At 47.8% G+C, this 17,500-nt stretch overlaps 8 protein-coding genes and 2 non-coding genes; 5 read left to right on the top strand and 5 right to left on the bottom strand.

The window, feature by feature from the left end:
- CNAG_07489 (hypothetical protein) overlaps positions 1 to 1,283 on the bottom strand; it is a 3,529-nt gene extending 2,246 nt beyond the window's left edge. The window contains exons 1-2 of the mRNA XM_012192371.1: positions 1,236 to 1,283; positions 1 to 1,135 (exon numbers count right to left, since the gene is read on the bottom strand). The exon at positions 1 to 1,135 is cut by the window's left edge and continues 350 nt beyond it. Of these exons, the coding sequence (XP_012047761.1) occupies positions 1 to 739 (739 nt within the window). The 5' untranslated portion in view covers positions 740 to 1,135; positions 1,236 to 1,283. The remainder of the gene's footprint in view (positions 1,136 to 1,235) is intronic.
- A 239-nt stretch (positions 1,284 to 1,522) lies between these two features.
- On the top strand, positions 1,523 to 4,177 carry CNAG_04018 (hypothetical protein). XM_012192228.1 has 4 exons: positions 1,523 to 1,729; positions 1,784 to 2,590; positions 2,646 to 2,822; positions 2,875 to 4,177. Exons 2-4 carry the CDS (start codon positions 1,837 to 1,839, stop codon positions 3,867 to 3,869), a joined length of 1,926 nt encoding a protein of 641 aa, XP_012047618.1. The 5' UTR covers positions 1,523 to 1,729; positions 1,784 to 1,836; the 3' UTR covers positions 3,870 to 4,177.
- Positions 3,975 to 5,223, bottom strand: CNAG_04017 (methionine-R-sulfoxide reductase). XM_012191916.1 has 6 exons: positions 4,938 to 5,223; positions 4,744 to 4,822; positions 4,642 to 4,687; positions 4,475 to 4,585; positions 4,352 to 4,411; positions 3,975 to 4,297 (listed from the first exon to the last, which is right to left on the bottom strand). Exons 1-6 carry the CDS (start codon positions 5,145 to 5,147, stop codon positions 4,255 to 4,257), a joined length of 549 nt encoding a protein of 182 aa, XP_012047306.1. The 5' UTR covers positions 5,148 to 5,223; the 3' UTR covers positions 3,975 to 4,254.
- Positions 5,224 to 5,415: 192 nt separating this feature from the next.
- On the top strand, positions 5,416 to 8,200 carry CNAG_12199. The gene is made up of 3 exons (XR_001045457.1): positions 5,416 to 5,798; positions 5,869 to 6,266; positions 6,324 to 8,200. It is a non-coding gene; the product is annotated as a hypothetical RNA (non-coding RNA).
- CNAG_04016 (hypothetical protein) lies at positions 6,805 to 8,904 on the bottom strand. XM_012192227.1 has 4 exons: positions 8,642 to 8,904; positions 7,913 to 8,587; positions 7,556 to 7,840; positions 6,805 to 7,487 (listed from the first exon to the last, which is right to left on the bottom strand). Exons 2-4 carry the CDS (start codon positions 8,044 to 8,046, stop codon positions 7,010 to 7,012), a joined length of 897 nt encoding a protein of 298 aa, XP_012047617.1. The 5' UTR covers positions 8,047 to 8,587; positions 8,642 to 8,904; the 3' UTR covers positions 6,805 to 7,009.
- A 128-nt stretch (positions 8,905 to 9,032) lies between these two features.
- Positions 9,033 to 11,041, top strand: CNAG_04015 (amino acid transporter). XM_012191915.1 has 7 exons: positions 9,033 to 9,243; positions 9,314 to 9,885; positions 9,942 to 9,968; positions 10,021 to 10,296; positions 10,361 to 10,370; positions 10,445 to 10,658; positions 10,712 to 11,041. The coding sequence occupies exons 4-7, from the start codon at positions 10,031 to 10,033 to the stop codon at positions 10,813 to 10,815; spliced, it is 594 nt and encodes a 197-aa protein (XP_012047305.1). The 5' UTR covers positions 9,033 to 9,243; positions 9,314 to 9,885; positions 9,942 to 9,968; positions 10,021 to 10,030; the 3' UTR covers positions 10,816 to 11,041.
- CNAG_12198 lies at positions 9,310 to 11,080 on the bottom strand. Its single transcript, XR_001045456.1, has 3 exons — positions 10,703 to 11,080; positions 10,429 to 10,642; positions 9,310 to 10,354 (listed from the first exon to the last, which is right to left on the bottom strand). It is a non-coding gene; the product is annotated as a hypothetical RNA (non-coding RNA).
- A 158-nt stretch (positions 11,081 to 11,238) lies between these two features.
- Positions 11,239 to 12,906, top strand: CNAG_04014 (26S proteasome regulatory subunit N9). XM_012192226.1 has 6 exons: positions 11,239 to 11,437; positions 11,494 to 11,577; positions 11,632 to 11,711; positions 11,774 to 12,219; positions 12,270 to 12,574; positions 12,629 to 12,906. The coding sequence occupies exons 1-6, from the start codon at positions 11,313 to 11,315 to the stop codon at positions 12,825 to 12,827; spliced, it is 1,239 nt and encodes a 412-aa protein (XP_012047616.1). The 5' UTR covers positions 11,239 to 11,312; the 3' UTR covers positions 12,828 to 12,906.
- A 58-nt stretch (positions 12,907 to 12,964) lies between these two features.
- Positions 12,965 to 16,031, bottom strand: CNAG_04013 (potassium channel protein). XM_012191914.1 has 7 exons: positions 15,651 to 16,031; positions 15,445 to 15,599; positions 14,785 to 15,396; positions 14,623 to 14,724; positions 14,414 to 14,567; positions 13,678 to 14,338; positions 12,965 to 13,609 (listed from the first exon to the last, which is right to left on the bottom strand). The coding sequence occupies exons 1-7, from the start codon at positions 15,912 to 15,914 to the stop codon at positions 13,092 to 13,094; spliced, it is 2,466 nt and encodes an 821-aa protein (XP_012047304.1). The 5' UTR covers positions 15,915 to 16,031; the 3' UTR covers positions 12,965 to 13,091.
- A 124-nt stretch (positions 16,032 to 16,155) lies between these two features.
- Positions 16,156 to 17,500, top strand: part of CNAG_04012 (hypothetical protein) — a 3,028-nt gene continuing 1,683 nt past the window's right edge. The window contains exons 1-4 of the mRNA XM_012191913.1: positions 16,156 to 16,428; positions 16,489 to 16,865; positions 16,920 to 17,234; positions 17,286 to 17,500. The exon at positions 17,286 to 17,500 is cut by the window's right edge and continues 174 nt beyond it. Coding sequence (XP_012047303.1) covers positions 16,246 to 16,428; positions 16,489 to 16,865; positions 16,920 to 17,234; positions 17,286 to 17,500 — 1,090 coding nt within the window. The 5' untranslated portion in view covers positions 16,156 to 16,245. The remainder of the gene's footprint in view (positions 16,429 to 16,488; positions 16,866 to 16,919; positions 17,235 to 17,285) is intronic.

Here is a 17,500-nt window from a genome sequence, read left to right as displayed (position 1 = left end):
TCAACTCGTCCCTCCTCACTTCTGGACTGTAAGCAGGTGGTAACGGAGCTCCGGCTGGAGGACGCTGCGTCTCGAGCACAGGAGGCTCGACTATCCCGTCGGACACAGAAGCCCGATGAGTGTCTATGCCGGCGAAAGTGAAGCGACGATCGGAAAGTACATGTTGAGGCGGTAGAAGCGGAGCATCTTCGTCACTCTCCGAGTCATGTCCTGCTGAGTCAATCACATGAGTGTCTGGCTGTTCGCCTTCCCCCCTTTCTCCGTGAAAGTCATCCTGGCCAAAATATTCTCTCATATAGGTATCTTCCCACTCATCCGATATCCTGTCTCCCGCGAAGAATGGAGAGGATACTCCCTGGGTTAGAGCTGATTCATAAGTTGGTATAGGCGCAAAAGTAGCCTGACTCTGGGCTGGGGTCGAAGCATTAAGAGTGTACCCAGGAAGTCTATCCCGTTCGCTCGCGGTATTGCCAATGCCCACTGGTTCGCTTGCCCGCCTTTCTACAGGTGGTGGTGAGGAAGACAACGGCGACGGAGGGGGCGATATTCTGGCACGGCCTCTTCCTTCGTGAAAGGAGAAAAGGCCGGGCGAAAAGATGCCATTCTCCGGTATAAGGGACGCTCCCAAAGATGGGACTGGTAACTGGCGATGCGATGCGTTAGAAGAGGGTGAAATGAGTTCTGAAGAAGGTGCTTGGCTTGAGGAACCCGAGCGCGAGGAACGGAAGAAAGAGACCATAGGTTTGGGCCACAGTGATAGCGCAATGAACGAACTTAAGGTAGTAGAAACTACAAAGTTAAAGTGTGAGGGAAGAGAAATGTGAAGACAGATGAGGTTCTCAGACTGTTAAACTTCTAAAGGCCTTGTGAATGAGAGAGTTCTCAAGTCTCGAGTCATACACCGGTGTAGTAAATCGTCGCCACTCGGGATATTGTACTTATCTGCTTGGCCAGAGTACGCAAGACTCAACAAACGCCGCCGTGCCTTGCTTCGATATAGGTGAATGATCAACTGTAAAGAGCTAAGCAGTGGTGCTGGGAATTCTTGGAGTTCTGCACGCTCCGGTCTTTTGACTGCCGCTTTTTTCTTGGCCTTTTTTGAGTGGCGCTTTATAATATGTGGAGATGCAGATTCCTGATGAATGTGTACATTATTAATTCGATGCGCAAACATATTGGTGTAATTGAAGCCGTTTTTGTCGTTTTTGAGGTAAAATGGCATCATGGCTACTCACCGTGGCGACAACCAGCAAACATGCAGTGATGGCATATTCCCGCCCCACCATGATGATTAATTAAAAACTTCAACTTGATCGGAACTCCGAATAAACTTCTGCAGACTTCTTATTAGAATCCGCAAGGAAAAAGCCACCATCATCCGGCTGATTCCGACAACCGCCGGCTGAGAGTGGCGTTCCAGACTCCTTTCTCCGCGCGACTGTTTTTAAGCCCATGCGGCGCATTCCGCATACCGTTTTTACGAAGAATTCAGGGATCTCGATCATCTGAGTTTCCCCTTGTTTGGCCGATATGGAACGAAGTCAACACGGCCTTCCCTTGAATTGATGGTGGATCACTTGTTTATTGTTCATCGTCCTTTCCGTTTTCCCGTCTGATTCTGTCTCATTACCTCTCCAATACCTTTTCTACACTAACTAGCCTCACACTGTCATTACACTTACTGCTGTCACTCTTTATATCTGCTTGTTTATCATCTATAATTTCTCTTGTGAGTTGTTTGGCCGTTTCTGCAATCGCACAAACAACTCTAACATCAATCCAGGCTGTCCTCTATCCCACTTCAAATCACCATTTATCTACTATAATCACCGAGTCATGCCTCGTATCGCTGCCCGTACAGAGTGTTACGACACTCTCCGCGAGTGCATGAGGCATTACAAGGCCAAACGAGACCACTTACTCCACAACCTTGGCAAAACTTCTTACATCGATGGATCCCAGTTCGTCGTCGCTTTCATCTCACCGAAAGGTGAAGTCCACACTTATCAATCGGCTCTCCTCAAAGAAACCTTCGAGAAGGGCGGCAAGGGTGATGGAGGGGGGATATTAAACATGGATGCTCTTCGGTATCACGCGTCGGTGTTAAAGGGGAAATTGAAGAAGAGAAGGGAAGAAGAGGGAAAGGGGACCATGAAAAAGGCTTTTGGTGAGGGCAGCTCTGCCCCAACCGCCTCTGCGGCTGTTGGTGGTTCTGATGAAGAGGAAGCTGAAGAGGAGGTTGAGGACGATGACTCTGAAGAAGTGGACCCAGACAAGACCCTTGTGGATGAACCAGCCACCCCTCTTTGTGAAGCCGCCAACGTCAAGCCTCCTCCTTCATCTAACGTCACATCACCAACTTCAAATGAGCACTGTATCACTCTCCAGCAAGAAGAGATCGTGCCGTACTTTGCCAAGCGTTTTGCTGCTGTCCAACAAGATACTTGTAAACTCGTTGCCAAAGCGTGGATCAAGGTCATCGAACCAAAGAAGCAGAGCAAGTTTCCTTATAACAAGGGCGAGAATGCAAAGCCCAAGTGGTGGCCAGACGAGGTCCCTCACCGAGCACCAGATCATCTATCTAAAGAGCGTAAGTGGTATACTCATCGCATTACCGCAAGATACTAACCTCTTTTGTATTGCAGAGCGTATCGTACTCTTAATACACCTTCTTAGAAGCGGACTTGCTCGAGTAGCTGACCTTGAATTGTCAACGGCTTCTATCATGGCTTGGATCACCTACGAAAGGTTTGAGATCCTTCGAGAGCTTTGTTTGGTTGGACGAGCGGATGAGCACAGACGACAGAAGGGAAAGGTTGAAGGTGAGCTCTAATTAATGAACTCTATTGCCCAGTTACTGACTTATCGCGATAGACATGAACAAGCCCCTCGTCATTCCTATCCCAGAAAGTTTGCGACTCACCGTTCAGGCTGGTTCAGCATGTGAAGGCTCCGAACTTCCTCCTCCATTCAACACCATCAACCCCCTCACCACTACTAATACCACCAACACCATCAATAACTCCAATCCCCGCAAGCGCTCTGATTCTCCTCTTGCCGTTTCCGACCCCAATCTCGCCATGCCCATCCCTCAGTCTAAGCGTACCAAGAACAAGCCCCAGTTCCTCTACACCCCTCTTCAGCCCTCTGACGTCTCATGGCGAGCTACAGGCCACGTGCCAAACCATCATTTGCCCTTTACTCCTCTCGGCATGCAGCTCCCCGATCCCAGACAACAGCAATCCAGCCTTCACCACGATTCTTTCTCCTATCCTACTTCTAACCCCCACAATTCTCATTCTCACCATATGCAAATGCCAACCCAGCGATTCCCGCAGCCTGGAAACATGACGAGACATCATTCGATGTACGAGTTGTCGATGGATTACAACAACAAGCCACCGGTCTATTTCACCCCAGCTATGCCCTCTCCTATGGTTGATGACTTCCAAGGGGGTGTTCATGGAGATAACGACCAAGCATTTGTATTTATCAACAACCCCAATTCCAACCAAGCTGCTTCCTCTCAGGGTGTGAACCCACAAACTTCCCTCCCTTCCTCCCAACCTTCTCTCTCCTCCGCACCCATATCTGCTCCTACCCCAGTCTCTGCTCCTCTTCCCATCATTCAGCCCATTTCGATAGCTTCTACCCCGACAAGCGCCGAGTTCGTTAGATCAGCGAGTGCGCAAGGATATATGCAGCAACAGCAGCTGGAGTTCCTTGAGTCCCATCCTCCTCAGGGATTCGGGTATATCTCTCCTGGATCATCGACTCAGACTGAACCTTCATCGGCATTTTCAAGGTTTGCTTTCGAAGGAGACAGGTATGATTACGGCATGCCGTCCCTTGAAGACAGTGGGTTTTGAGTGGGGTGTGTTGGAGAAATTTAATTACTAGTTCATTCCTTTTTTGGACATTCAAATCTCATTGCTTGATATTCCTCTACATTACTTTCGATCAAATTGCCTTTTTGTGCCTTACAAAGTGCTGTACATTTCAGAATGCTTTATTTAGCAAAGCCTTCCTTTACCCTTTTACCCAAAATACTGCATACAGATATCCGTCATTTCTTTTCTTTTTTATTTCCTGTCCTGTCTTGTGTTCTTTTACCTTATGTAACCTATTTGCATTCCTACTCCAACCTCAGATGAGATGGCACAGATTTTCAGTTCAGTCACATAAGCAGCTGGCACAAAGTTCTGCATCAAGATTATCCTCTGTCCCCTAAAACAGCATGTCCCATTTTTGAATCTATTCATCCTTGAAGTTGAGGGAAATTCCGTTGACACAGTGTCTGCCAATCAAGTTAAGATCTGAATCTATCTGAAGGTGTTCGACAAGAACCTACCGTTCGTCAACTGGGTTAGGGAAACCTTCCCCCTTGAAAACGTGACCTAAATGACCGCCACTTGATTACCAAACACGATCAGTTTCTGGGGATAATAGTCTAGGTGCAGCCAAGTTGTCTCACCAGTTGGCACATGTAATCTCCGTGCGAGTCATCCCAAGTGTGCTATCTTCGTGGCGGTTAACGGCACCTGGGATGGTGTCATAAAAGGCAGGCCATCCACATCCAGATTGGCTGTTTCACAGGCATCAGTCCATGGAATGCAAACGCAGAAGAGAAGGACAACTCACAACTTGGTCTTCGATGTATACAAGGGAGCATCGCATCCGGCACAGTCTATCGCACTACTGTTAAGCATTCCTGAAAGATTAACAAATACGTTCATAACTCACGATAAACACCGTTGTCGTTGGAGTGGTCATAAGGGTGAGAGCCCGGCCTCTCAGTTCCCTTCTGTCTCAGGACTCGGAACTAACAAACATCTCTCAGCACCAACATTTTCGCCATAAGACTTCGCAACCCCCACTCACTACCCCCCTTACCGGCCTGATTGTCTCCCCATCTAAAGGCCAATAGATCAACTTACTTGCTCTGGACTAAGGATTGCACGCCACTCGTCGTCAGATTTCTGGACCTTAGGAGGTTGAGACATGTTGGCGGAGGCGGATGAACTGAAAAGTGCGAATGGAAGACTAAAGCTTATCGAACGAGCTGCGGTTGTGGCTGAAGAGGTGGGAAAGCGAGTACGGGCTGTGTGGATTGTTGAGCGAAAGAGTGCTGGTGAGATGAAAGGCATGAATATAGCCAGGAGGAGAGCTATTAAATAGAGTTAATATACGAAACATGCAGCGAATTTGATCCTGTCACTGCCGTCACGTAGTGGTGCGTGGAAGTGGTGGTGGCAAAGGCAGGTGGAGGCCGCCGATGACGGAAGAAGGTGGAGCTTCTCGGCCATCGCCGTTCAAAAGAAGATCGTCATCCGCTCCTATTATTAACTAACGCATAATTTGATTAGAGTGCAGTGCGCAGTGATAGGTTGCTATTGTATACATATATATGATGTCCGTTGTTGTCGAAGTGGCTATTCAACGGTCTCACTCCCGTCAGAACTACCAATGGTCAGTTCAGCTCAGCGAAGCCGAGAAATGCAACTTTATTTATGTGAGTTTGTACTGGGCTGTGGTCTGCATGAGTTATGATCGGTATTGCTATCATCCATTGATAGATCAGTATGGGTTTTGCTATTCATCAGCCTCACAATGAGTACGATCTTCGTGTTTGTGGAGGCGGAACTGAGTAAGGAGCCTATTATGTCGTTGAGGCTGCTGAGCTACGTACCATGATTCTACTGCCTTCCATTCCATTAATGGTAAGTTAATGCAGGCAGCGGAATCCAGCTTCCGTAGCTTTTTCAAATTGGCTGTTATCTATTATGGAACTCAGCGTGGTGAGTTTCAATCGGCCGTAAGATGGTAGATACATCAGCTTACTGAGGAATATTATTGCTTTTCTGCTAGATTTATGGCATGCCATTATATTTCTCGGTGGTGCAGCTCACCCGCTCAAAGTTTGCCGGAAACTATCTCGTGACCCCACAGGGTGTCTTTGACGACGCATCAAAAATCATCCTACCTCATGAAAGCATCTCTCTTCAAAGTTATTCTCCCATTCGGCTCCGTCTCTGCCTGATGGTACATGCGACGAATTGGCAAGTTCTACTAGATGGCAGCGTTCATGTGTAGCATGTCTTTTTTCTCCAAGGTTATGTTTTTCATCTGGGGGCCTGACCTTCCAAACTGGTTACTATGTGTGGCTGTTGCTCCTTCTGGGTCCGGCGTGGCGGAAGTACTGACGAACACATTGATTATTCTTACTGGGGGTGTGGACAAGGCGGATAGTGCTTGCAGTACTGGAAGTGAGCATGGCTGAGAATCAGGATGTCTTAACGAAATAGCTGATGTCGGCCTTACAGTCTCATATCTCTCAAGACCTACCGCATAAGTGATGCATATGCAACAGCTGCATGCTGGAACCTAACATCACCGTCCTCCATATGTTACATTCAGATTTTCGGCGTCGCCCTCAGTAATGCTTTGATGTAATCGATGCTTCAGAAGAAGCTATCGGCTGGAATTAACAGATCAAGGTCAAAGGAAGTTAGTTATCACCAGTCTAAAGTTCTCTATTAGACACAACTGTTTGTACACGGATTACTGGACGCATTCGTCACTCTACATCCCCAATAATCTATCTTCCTTCCGCGTGACATCAAAACGGCATTAGCTATCGACGCATATCAGGCTCCGAATAATTTTCATCTTTATCGCACTGTGTCGGCACATGTTTACGCGCGACTTCTGGACGACTTCTGGACGAATCAACAGTCAGTTTGCACTTCTGACAAGGCTATGCCGTTCAAATATCGGCGTGGTCTGGCAGCAAGCAATCTGGTGCTGGCGCTGAAGTGACAGATGAGGCGAAATTTAGGTGGGAAACAGATGGAAAATAAACAAAGTTATGAATAGCTCGCTAAAACAGTGATTATACAAAAATTGGGGAATATTCCAAAAGTCCATTTACAACCCTAGCCAGTGTTTCTTATCCAAGTATTCCGTTCGACTGTTCTTCCTTCTCCCTCAGTCACTGCCAAGGTCAACTTTACATACCAGTGAAGTTAGGATTGCTGGCGGAAGAAGCGAAAGGAAGGTCAATGATGGCTGGGCCAGCAATGATGTTGGAATCGTCAACCATGGTGGTGTTAGACGTTGAAGATACGACTGCGTAAGCAATGCCCTGAAGAGAGGGTGGGATGGTAACCATCATGTCGGTGACGGGGAGGGCGAGGATAGTGAGGCCAGAATAGAGAATAAGGGTGTCGGATGAACTAGCACCGGTATAGTTGAGGATGGCGGTGGAACCGGCAGCGTCACAAGACAGAGTGAGAGCTGGGAATGCCTTGACTGGGAGAGTTGGGTTGGAGGATGGGCAGCTGGTGATGAAAGCAGCGGCAATGGAGTAGACATCGGACAGACCGAGAGGAGTGTCGTACGGGCCGGACCATGGGTTCTGCTTGTTAACGGCGGAGGCGATCCAGGCCTGGTGGCGCGCCTCGGTGGTGAGAATGGAACCAGCAACGCTGCGGAAGGGAGCAGGGGAAGAGTCAGACAGTGATTCATGCGATGTGGGAAGCCCATATACACTCACGTCAAGTAGGTCTTGTCCATGATAAAACCGGCGGCACCGAGGTAAGCAGAAACACCAACGTTCTCAATAACCTGTGAGAGAGCAGTGAATGACTTGGCATCGGTGTATGGGAAGGAGTACTCGCATGGCTGAGTGGCGTCAGTGCCGAGGGCATCAGATAGAACGGCGACGTGGGAGGCCTCGTGAGTGGCAATCTGCTCGAACCTGTTCCGCACCCAGGTTGGGAATCCGGCATCGACGAACGCTTGGGTGTCCATGTTCTTGAGGGCAGTGGAGTAGAAGTTGCTTATGGTAATAGAGGCGGAAGGAGTATCAGGAAGCATTTTCCAAAAGCGAGGCCAGAAAAACATGGCTCACTTCTCCAGGTGCTCGAGAGTCAACGCATACTGTAGGATATCAGTGTCGGTTGGGGTGTAAACATCTCTCTTGATTGGAGTGGCTTGAACGGCGAGGGCACCGATAGCGGCGACAGCAATAGTGGAGTACTTCATCGTACGTATATTAATGAAAGACTGGGTCGGTGAGGAATGTTGTGTGTGTGCGTGTGTGTGAGAAGTATGAGATTGGTTCCAGAAAGAGAAAGAAAAGGAAAGGGCAAAAGGGCATGATAGGAAGAAGGCACTTCATATATGTATTGAAGTTGACCCATTGGGTGTATCATGCGGAGTTCTATGCTGCCATCAACATGCTGAGCAAGAAAGGGGATCCCTGCAACAGGAATGTACTGCACCGCTTTCAGCTGAATCGTACGATGAGTAGCTCCCTCCTGACATGAGACAGGAGGAGTTCAAGTTTGGACGAAGATGAAGTTCGTTCATTCTAGGGCGCAACTGCTACAGCGACGAAAGGATTACGATATTGAGACGGAAGCTGTCATGCTACGACTCCTGTCATATGCTGCATTGGATGATGGAACGACGATATTGAGCGGGAGCTGTCATGGTACAAATCCGCCGTCCGTCATATGCTGCGTTGATGGGTTGAACATCCTTCGTTGAACGTGGAAGCTCCGTCACTCGAAGAGGCAATAAACTTATGTTAATTAAGGTAAGTGTACGCTAGCGGAGACAACTCGGCCTACCATACCTTCACATCGCTGAACAAGATATACTAATGTGGTGCGCGGCCTCTTTGCAGATCCTATAACGGCTCATACGTCACGGTATCAGCTAGCCGGCCTGGTCGAACTGCCCCCAGACTGCTGCTGGTTAGCTGTAGCGTGCTAAATAAAGCTCTCGGCCCCTTTCGTCTCGATCGATCCCGAACGAGGACTATATCTTTGATGACTTCGGGGTATATAGTACGTATGAGAAATTCCTTAATTTAACTAGTTTACTGGCTGGCTCGCGCCACGCACCCATTTTTTTGTTGTTGTTGTTGGTCACAATCAGGTACGAGTTTTGTAACACAGCAACCTGGGAGGTGACACTCCGTTGTTATTGGCATTCGTCATCCTCATGTCACCCGCAGTGCCGTCTCAGGTCCCGGCACGGAATCTTCTTCGACCCGACAAACATTCCCGCACAGGAACCCAGCGACAAATCTCATTTATCTGGACTTCGACTACCATCTGAAGGGAACCAAAATCACAATTTTCGACCAGTTTGATATCGCATTGAAAACGATCGTCGATGAGACTGTTGACAAGATCCAGTTTCCTCAAACAGGATAATCTGCCCGTACAATATGTGAGAAATGATTCACTATCCAGTCCCAGGTCTGCTTCACGAAGAGCTAAATAACTATCACGGCGTTGAGATGTCATTTCGAGCAGTCTTCTCTCCGCATGGAGATATTGAAAGCTTATGGATCGGCAGCGGGGGTTAGTAGACGTATGTTCGGCCACGGCTTCAAGCCTGGATAGTGTGAACATTCTGGACGGATCCCTGAGCTGTATATTCATCCATTTGTACAGCCCTGGTTCTCCCTTGGAAAGATCCTCTTTGCTACCGGCCTGATAATCTACACGGTGGTCGTCATGTCAGGTGGTAACCCTGACAAAGAATGTGTCCCTTACCCAATCGATCGGGAAGACTATGGCTAATATTCAAGAGTAGTGCTTTTGGTTTCCGATACTGGGGCAACCCTGGTCCATGAGCAGGCGATTCAGCCATTGATCGTCTTCTTTCTTTTGTCAACGCCGTCAACGTGGCTGGATTCAGTCTGGGCGGGCCCCAATATCTCATCATGATTGCCGGTGGGGCAAAGAGCTACGGCGAACGGTCCCGAGAGCCTTTAAGAACCTTATCAAGAGATTAAAGCTCTTCTTTGTCGGAAGTGCCATATACGTTAGGATTCTGCTTCCTTCCAATGATACAATATCAGTAATTGTATGTGACAAGTTGAGCTTTATCAATTGACTGACATGCAGTTTGCTCGGTGGTAGTGACACATATGCCGGTGGATGTCCCTAGTGAGCTCAATTCTCCTCCTGTTCCTTCCAATCAGGTACTGATGGTGAACAGTGTCATATCAATGGAAAACCTCAAGATCAAAGTACTACCTTCCATCGTCAACGCTTGTCTTATCGTAATCATTCTCTCGGCTGGTAATGCCTTCACTTTTAATACTACGCGTTCGCTGCACGCCCTTGCCCTCGATGGCAAAGCGCCTCGAATCTTGACCAGACTCAGCAGACATGGTGTTCCATATACTTGCTGCGTTGTGGTCATGCTTCTTACATGTCCGTCCTACCTTGCATTGGGGTCATCTTCCAAGGTTGTCTTGAACTGGATCCTCAAGTGAGCAGCTGCCCCCAAGCAAATAATTTGTGCTGATTCGGGTTGGAAAATTCCTGCACTGCAGCCACCATGTTGTAAGTATCCAACTTTGTCCCATTTTTTTCCCTTTTCCTGTTAGCCTATTTTACGCACCTAATTTTTTCCATAGCAATTGGTGATGGCCATCACGTGGATCCCCTTCAACGTCGCCATGAAAGCCCAAAAAAATCGACTGCAAGTCATTCCTCCTCGCGCCTTCCAGGAGCCAGCCTTATGCTGGCCTGGGCGCTCTTTTGGACCGGGTTGTTCATCTGGATTCCGGGCTACGCCGTTTCTTAAAAGGCAATTGGGATGTGGCAACCTTCATCTTCAATTACGGTATTGTTAATCCCTCCTTCCCCCTTGATAATTTCAGCAGAAGACTGACGGTAAGAAGATCGCTCTTGTGGGAGGAATAGGTCTTGGTTTCAAGATCTTTGCGCGTACTCTGTTCCACCGCTCAAACGATGCCGACCTCAAGACAGACCTCGACTTCTTTGATGCAATTGACAGCTATTACCAGGATCTCAAGGATGATCACTCTCCGATCACTTTTTAAGAGAAGATATTGGCCAGAATCTTCTAGTTTTGTGTGTATGCTTATTGATCAAAATTGTTGTCATGGGATAAGGGGCGAATAATGGGTAAATCGATGATGTAGTTGTCTGATAGCTTTTGAGCTCGACGATATGTATTCTTTGCTCTAGGTTTGTGTATCCATGGATGGCAAATTCTGGTTCTTTCTGCTTGTATATTCTGAGTATATAACAATAAACAGGACAATGAAGAAGAGTATAAGAGGATATAGCGGTAAATGAGGAGAGATATGTTAGAAACGGTCCGTTAATTAAGCCTATTGGGCATTTTAGTACACCCTTGTTCTGGTTAATAATCGCTCGCGCGTCGCTGATGGTCGATGACATCTTGAGCTGTCGTGACATTCTATTTCTATTTCACTATTCTCTTTCATCCTATTCTTCTCCGAATAACTATACATCATGGAAATTGACCCTCCAGCATCCTCCTCAACGTCTCCCGCAGCTTACCTTGACTCTCAACTCGCTTCGGGCCCAGAGGAGCTCAAGCCTTGGTGGACTAAGATCAAGGACCAGTATGAACGAAAGTGCGTCGCTCCTCCTGGACAGTGATACAACGACAAGGGGGCTAATAGCTAATTAGGTTGTGGCATAACTTGACTGTCACATTGACCCAGTTTGTGTTCCTTCCCGGGACTGGACAGTACCAGATCGAGCTGTTTGAGAAGTGCGCATCATCTTGCATGTACCAAGGAGACAAGTGCTGATGACGCATGATTAGGTTCATTACAGCAGTTGAGAGTAAGATCAACGCTTTAAAGCTGGTAGAGATTGCCCGACGAGTTGGTCGCGAATTCTCCGGTAAGTCACTGCACAGCAAGCCAACGTGGCATCACTTAACACTGAAATGTTTTGTTCCACAGAACCCGATCTTACTCTCAAATTCCTTCAGTCCGTTCATTCACGCCTCGCCTCGCCCTATCCCAGACCCGCTACGGATTCTACTCCCGAAGTTCCCGCTCCCGCACCACCTGCAGCTTCAGCCTTCGCCCTTTCCCTCTCTTCTATCGCTTATGCTCAACTTCTCCTTGGCGATCTTTCTGCTTGCAAATCATCCTTGGACGAATGCGAGAAGATCTTATCTGAACAAGATACAGTGGAACCTGTGGTGAATGCTGGATACTATGGTGTAGCGGGTGATTATTTCAAGGTCAAGGCAGATTATGCGCCGTATTACAAGAATGCGTTGTTGTATCTTGCTTGTGTGGACGTGAATGCGGAGTTGGAAGCGGAGGACAGAAAGAGTCGGGCACATGACTTGTGTATTGCGGCATTGCTGGGAGAGACCATCTATAATTTTGGAGAGCTGGTGAGTTATCTGGTTCGCCTGAAGCAAAACATCACCTAACCGCTGTAAAGCTGCAACACCCTATCCTCCAAACACTCGTCGGCACAGAGTACGAATGGATCAAGTCCATGATCTCCGCCTTCAATGCCGGTGAAATTGGCAAATTCGAGTCGCTTTGCAACAACCTCCCAAACGAACCCATATTGGAAGCTTCCCTCTCCTTCTTGCGCCAAAAAATCTGTCTGATGGCGCTTATTCAGACCGTTTTTGCTAGACCGAGGGATGGGTCAAGTAGATTGATGACGTTCCAGAGCATCGGGGAGGCGACAAGATTGCCTGTGCACGAGGTCGAACACCTGATCATGAAGGCTTTGAGGCAAGTTTCTTTTTTTTTCCTTTATTGTCCAACTGATTAATATGGCCGGACCAGTTTGAGGCTCATTCGGGGTTCCCTCGATCAAGTAGACGGTACAGCAGACATCACATGGGTTCAGCCTAGAGTCCTTGAGGGCAAGCAGCTTGATACCTTGGCGGAGCAATTCAAAGCCTGGACTGAAAGCGTGGGCAAGACGGAGAAGAAGGTTGAGGAGCAAGCGAAAGCCGCCAAGACACAGGTATTGGTACAGTAGACAAAAATATCAACGATTAGATGCTCTTTCATAGTAGCAGAGGAGTGTAAAGTATGAATAAGCATGATTCACAGGAAAATCTTTCGATCGCAGGCCGGTTCAAGATGCTGCGACCTCCGAAGCTGATGGCAAATGTTCGACTCAAAGGCTTACAACATGCATAACTAATCATACAGGTGATCAATTGACTCAAAACTATTGACCCGTTGAAATATGCCTGATGAGGATATCCGCTCTGATGAAACCCAACATTGTCGAACATTCTTAGACCATATCGCCCTTATCCCACCCATCTTTATGCGTCATCTTTCTCAATTTCCGTCTTATCAAATCCTTCATCAAGCCCGACCATCTCTCTTTACCCACTGCCTTCATGTCCTCGGCACCACTTTCCACCCGTCCATGAACTACTTCCGGTATCTCACCATCCATCTCTTCATCCTCTTCATGCCCTTCATCCCCATCCCTGCTATCCATCGCTCCCAGCGGCCTTCCACGCCACCTCTCAAATTGCTTCAACTCAGCACCTTCAAGCTTCTGTAATATCCCACCCAACACCAGGATCTCGGCGAACAAAGAGCGATAATTGCTTACCCTGGTAAGCATGTCCGAAGGGTTCTCTTTGAAATGATGTGGTTTATCAGGGTCTGCTCTCGGAGTTGAAGACGATTTGTTATCCTTGTCTTTTTCCGTCGCGTTACGCTGTGCTTGCTCTTCCCCCGCCCAGACGGACACGATGTTGGCATCATCCCCTCTTACGGCCCTTACATCTCGGATCTGCACTATTATAATTTTATGCGTAAATTATCTGGAAGAACCGAAGGAAAGGGATGGGAGGAATAACGCTCACCATTTCGGTCCGCGAGCAAGATTGTTCGCTCGACACTCTTTTCCATGCTATCCAACAACATCTGCCTCGCCTCAACCTCAAAACTGACGGTCTTGGCCAACAATTGCTTCAGCAAATCGACCTCAAGCTGACGTTCTTCTTTGGAGATGATAAAATGACTACCAGACTCCGACTCAGCTACGGCCGGATAGGTTGATTGTTCTGTTCGGTCATTATCGGAGTTCAAGCCGTGGCTTGATGATTCACCTTCCTCTCGTCGGGCGTCTTCTTTGAGGTCTTCCTTCTCCATTTCCCGGATTTGGTCTGTCACTTCATCTAACCCCTTCTCCTCGGCACCCTGAACATTGACTTTTGTACTACCTTCATTTTGTAGATCCCTCTCAGATTCGTTCGACGCATTCCCTCTTCGTTCTTCTGCTTCTGCTTCTGCTCTTGCTCCTACTTCGTTGTCCTCGCCTTCACTATTGTCATTTTCATTCTCTCTTCCACCATCATGCCCATCTGACGCAATGTTTCCTTGTAGAATCTTATCCCTCAAATCGGCGTACGATTTGTGGTACCTCGCAATGTAATCCATATGCGGAGCAAAAGCATCTGGGGAACGTTTCTGTTCGATCATGAAACTTTCACGATTGACATTGCGTTGTGAAACTGTGCTCAGCTGGAGAAGCGATCGCAAAAAAAAACCAGTCAGTATAGAAGTAAATGCATACAATGTCATGGAGAAATCACGTACCAGACCGGTGATGGTTTGCACTGCAAAAGAAGTAACGATGGGTACAGCCATAAGTGCGTATACGATAAAAACAACTTTGCCGGCAGGTTGTACAGGTGTGTAGTCGCCGAATCCTATAGTAAGAGATAGAATCATACACATGTATATCGCATTGCTAGAAGTTGTTTGAATCAGCCCCCACTCTTCCAGACCTTGGGAATGGTACCTACCCATACGTCCATCCTTCTATCTGTGAGAACGCTGTCGCCCCTAACACCCAGAACACAACTAGAGCCATCGCACTCCATATCAAGTCATACATTTGACTCATTCTACGGATCATATATCAGTCATATACAAGTCTAGCTTTGTCAGTGATATGGTAGACTTACATTTCCTCTCGGGAGTTAATCCTATACACCAACGCCATCTCTTCCGTCAAACCCGCTTTTGGCCTCAAAGAATTGGCTTCCCGATGCATTGCGCCTTCGAAGCTTTGCCTCCACTTGTTCCTCCTCTCTTCTGCTCTCTGTTTGATGAAACCGATGATCAAAGCAATTTCATTACCCAGTTGGCTTATGGTGAGCACAGCAAAGGGGAAAATGAGGACCTTCCCCGCTGTTGTAGTCGGGACATAATCCCCATAACCAATAGTAAGTGCAGTTTGGACTGACATGTATATCCCGGTAACGTAATCCCAACCCTCAATTTTTGAGAAAACCAAGCTTTGCACAGCCAAGATCGCAACGAAAGCGGTGACCGAGAGCATGAAGCGCCGTCCTTCACTTCTCATATCTGAGTTATCAGATTTCGAGTGTCCAAAAGCCAGGAAATAGTGGAATAGCAATGTGAGGGAGATGAGGCTTGAGCCTATAAAAGATACGATTGCACACCAGAAGCCTTCAAGATACCGGTAGCCTGCTTCGTTACGAGTGAGGATACCGAAGAGGATGAGGTTGATGGCGGCGACGACTGTTTTTCCTAACCAGCAATATAGAGACCATCTTCAGGCCACGTTAGTCCCGTCTCTAAGTATAGGTCTGCATACTTACTTGGTGGAGTGATTGACCCAAAAAGGGGCTTTTGAAGAGAAGCGTATGACCAACAGGATATTGGCAACCACGTTTAGAGCAAGGCCCACCGCCGACAGAATTAAAGATGCTTTTGGGTCAGGCTGGGTGACTCCATTATTACTATACCATCTTTGCTAAGCAAATAGGTCACCTAATGTTAATTTGGTGATAAAGAAGACACATACACTTAACGCCGGAATATCCATCAGCGTCGAAAACGGAGCAAGAGTGGCGGATATCAAGGGGCAGTACTTTGCAAAACTTCGCAGATATTTTTTCTTAAGCATTCTGCGAGACCTTGATGAGGCGTCCTTGACATGACAGTTCTCCCTCGTGGCTGTCTGGTTCTGCTGCTTGCCCATTACATTTCTCCTTGTCAAGGGAAGATGCTGCCGCCTTGAGCGTTTGGTTGTTGCTAAAGAGGCATGCCGAGGAGATGATATGCCCATGGCGGGAGCATACCTTGGCTACGTTTTTCGGCTATAAAGGGGGGCGACTAGACATTAGCTGGAATATAGATGAGATGGAGTTGCTATTCTTTAATTTTAGCGTTCGTTCGCGGTGCGTGGGGAAAGTGACATGTTTTCATGAAACAACTCCTAAAGTGACATCATCACTTTCTTATCTATGGTGCCTTGGATCGTCTGCTTTCGGATCCGAGGACGGTCTGTACAGAGGACGAGAATGGTTTGTCTATAAAATTATAAATCGCCGAGATAAAATGAGTCGGCCACACTCCGCATCTCAATCATACACAGGCCCATAAGGGCAGCTAATACCATGGCTCAAGATAATACAGGCCCTTTTGCGGGCTCAAGCTCCTCAACTCCATCGATGGCCCACCCTGTTCCCGCCAGCTCTCCTTCTGGTTTGATTCCAGGTGCAACTCGGAAGCAGAACATTGCCTGCGATCAATGCCGGTCAAGAAAAATCAGATGTTTGAGGACTGATAAGAAGGATGTGGTAAGCTTTACAACTTTGATATGAGAGAGCGAAACTTATCCCAGTCCTAATGTTCTACAGTGTGAACAATGTAAATCCAAGAGCACTGAATGTACCAGTAATTATATCGAAGCCCTAGCAGAGAAGAAGAAGAAAGCAGAGGAAGAACAACCAAGAGGCTCCCGCAGGAAGAGGAAAAGAGGAAGCAACCAAGACCAAAGTCAATCTCAACCACCACTGGTACCATCAAGCTCGGCTTCGTATCCGGTTCGCTCAGAGCTGGAGCGGCACGTCAGCATCGAAAGCCGGGATAGCGAAGCATCTTCTAACCCTCAGATGGATCAGACCCCTGCGATTGGAATCGCATCAAGTATCGCTGACGATGGAGTTGATCTGGATAAGCTCCATCGGGTGCAAGCGGCTCAGCATGTCAGGGAGAATGCCAGCGCCATAGCAGAGTGAGTCTGACCGCAGGCCATATGGGCAGATCGTGATGTTAACAAACTCCTTAGCTCTCTCCACCTATTGACAAACCTAAGATCTACCCAAAATTCATCTCTCAATCTTCCTCCGCCCACCTCTCTTCCTAATCACCCGCCACCGCAACCACCATCACTTCTCACTCCTGGTGAGCAACAGCATGATCTCATTCGCTATCTCCTCTCTCCTTACCCCATTCTCACTTCCGTATTGGGGTATTCCGATGTAGCCAGCATCGAATCTTGCAAGCGGGGCGAAAGCGACTTATGGGAAGAAATGGGAGGCAAAGTCTGGGAAGAAGGGCCGAGTGAAGCGCATAAGAGTCTGGCTGCAGATGAACTTACCAAGTAAGCTTTTCTTCACCACCTCTATATCTATACTAATGGTAATGTGGCTAGACTGGCCGATGACCTAATCGGCTCGTTCTTTTCCGTTGCACACATTCGTAACCCATGTTACGATCCGCCCACATTCCGTGCACGCCTCTACACACCCAACACCCACCCTCAAGGCCCTATCCCCCATCCTATCCTTGCAACTGCTCTCGCATGGGGAGCGCGTTTCTCCGATCATCCTGTTATCCAACAAGATAGAGATGAATGCTCTCAGCGCC

Source organism: Cryptococcus neoformans, chromosome 2 (genome assembly GCF_000149245.1).
Source record: "Cryptococcus neoformans var. grubii H99 chromosome 2, complete sequence".
Lineage (NCBI taxonomy): Eukaryota > Fungi > Basidiomycota > Tremellomycetes > Tremellales > Cryptococcaceae > Cryptococcus > Cryptococcus neoformans.
The sequence above is the reverse complement of the archived record's forward strand: the minus strand, read 5'-3'. Positions and strand labels throughout refer to the sequence as shown.

Excerpts from the sequence above, each read along its gene's own strand:
- CNAG_04018 (XM_012192228.1), top strand. The coding sequence starts at position 1,837 with ATGCCTCGTATCGCTGCCCGTACAGAGTGTTACGACACTCTCCGCGAG. Across the intron at positions 2,591-2,645 it reads AGATCATCTATCTAAAGAGC|AGCGTATCGTACTCTTAATA; the intron begins GTAAGTGGTATA and ends TTTGTATTGCAG. Across the intron at positions 2,823-2,874 it reads ACAGAAGGGAAAGGTTGAAG|ACATGAACAAGCCCCTCGTC; the intron begins GTGAGCTCTAAT and ends TTATCGCGATAG.
- CNAG_04017 (XM_012191916.1), bottom strand. The coding sequence starts at position 5,147 with ATGCCTTTCATCTCACCAGCACTCTTTCGCTCAACAATCCACACAGCC. Across the intron at positions 4,688-4,743 it reads CAACGACAACGGTGTTTATC|ACTGTGCCGGATGCGATGCT; the intron begins GTGAGTTATGAA and ends GTAGTGCGATAG. Across the intron at positions 4,586-4,641 it reads TATACATCGAAGACCAAGTT|CCAATCTGGATGTGGATGGC; the intron begins GTGAGTTGTCCT and ends CCTGTGAAACAG.
- CNAG_04016 (XM_012192227.1), bottom strand. The coding sequence starts at position 8,046 with ATGAAGTACTCCACTATTGCTGTCGCCGCTATCGGTGCCCTCGCCGTT. Across the intron at positions 7,841-7,912 it reads ACTCTCGAGCACCTGGAGAA|CAACTTCTACTCCACTGCCC; the intron begins GTGAGCCATGTT and ends TATTACCATAAG. Across the intron at positions 7,488-7,555 it reads ATGGACAAGACCTACTTGAC|CGTTGCTGGTTCCATTCTCA; the intron begins GTGAGTGTATAT and ends TCCCTTCCGCAG.
- CNAG_04015 (XM_012191915.1), top strand. The coding sequence starts at position 10,031 with ATGGAAAACCTCAAGATCAAAGTACTACCTTCCATCGTCAACGCTTGT. Across the intron at positions 10,659-10,711 it reads TCATCTTCAATTACGGTATT|ATCGCTCTTGTGGGAGGAAT; the intron begins GTTAATCCCTCC and ends GACGGTAAGAAG.
- CNAG_04014 (XM_012192226.1), top strand. The coding sequence starts at position 11,313 with ATGGAAATTGACCCTCCAGCATCCTCCTCAACGTCTCCCGCAGCTTAC. Across the intron at positions 11,578-11,631 it reads CAGATCGAGCTGTTTGAGAA|GTTCATTACAGCAGTTGAGA; the intron begins GTGCGCATCATC and ends ACGCATGATTAG. Across the intron at positions 12,220-12,269 it reads TCTATAATTTTGGAGAGCTG|CTGCAACACCCTATCCTCCA; the intron begins GTGAGTTATCTG and ends ACCGCTGTAAAG.
- CNAG_04013 (XM_012191914.1), bottom strand. The coding sequence starts at position 15,914 with ATGGGCATATCATCTCCTCGGCATGCCTCTTTAGCAACAACCAAACGC. Across the intron at positions 15,397-15,444 it reads TGGGTCAATCACTCCACCAA|ATGGTCTCTATATTGCTGGT; the intron begins GTAAGTATGCAG and ends CGTGGCCTGAAG. Across the intron at positions 14,568-14,622 it reads ATAGAAGGATGGACGTATGG|CAATGCGATATACATGTGTA; the intron begins GTAGGTACCATT and ends AACAACTTCTAG.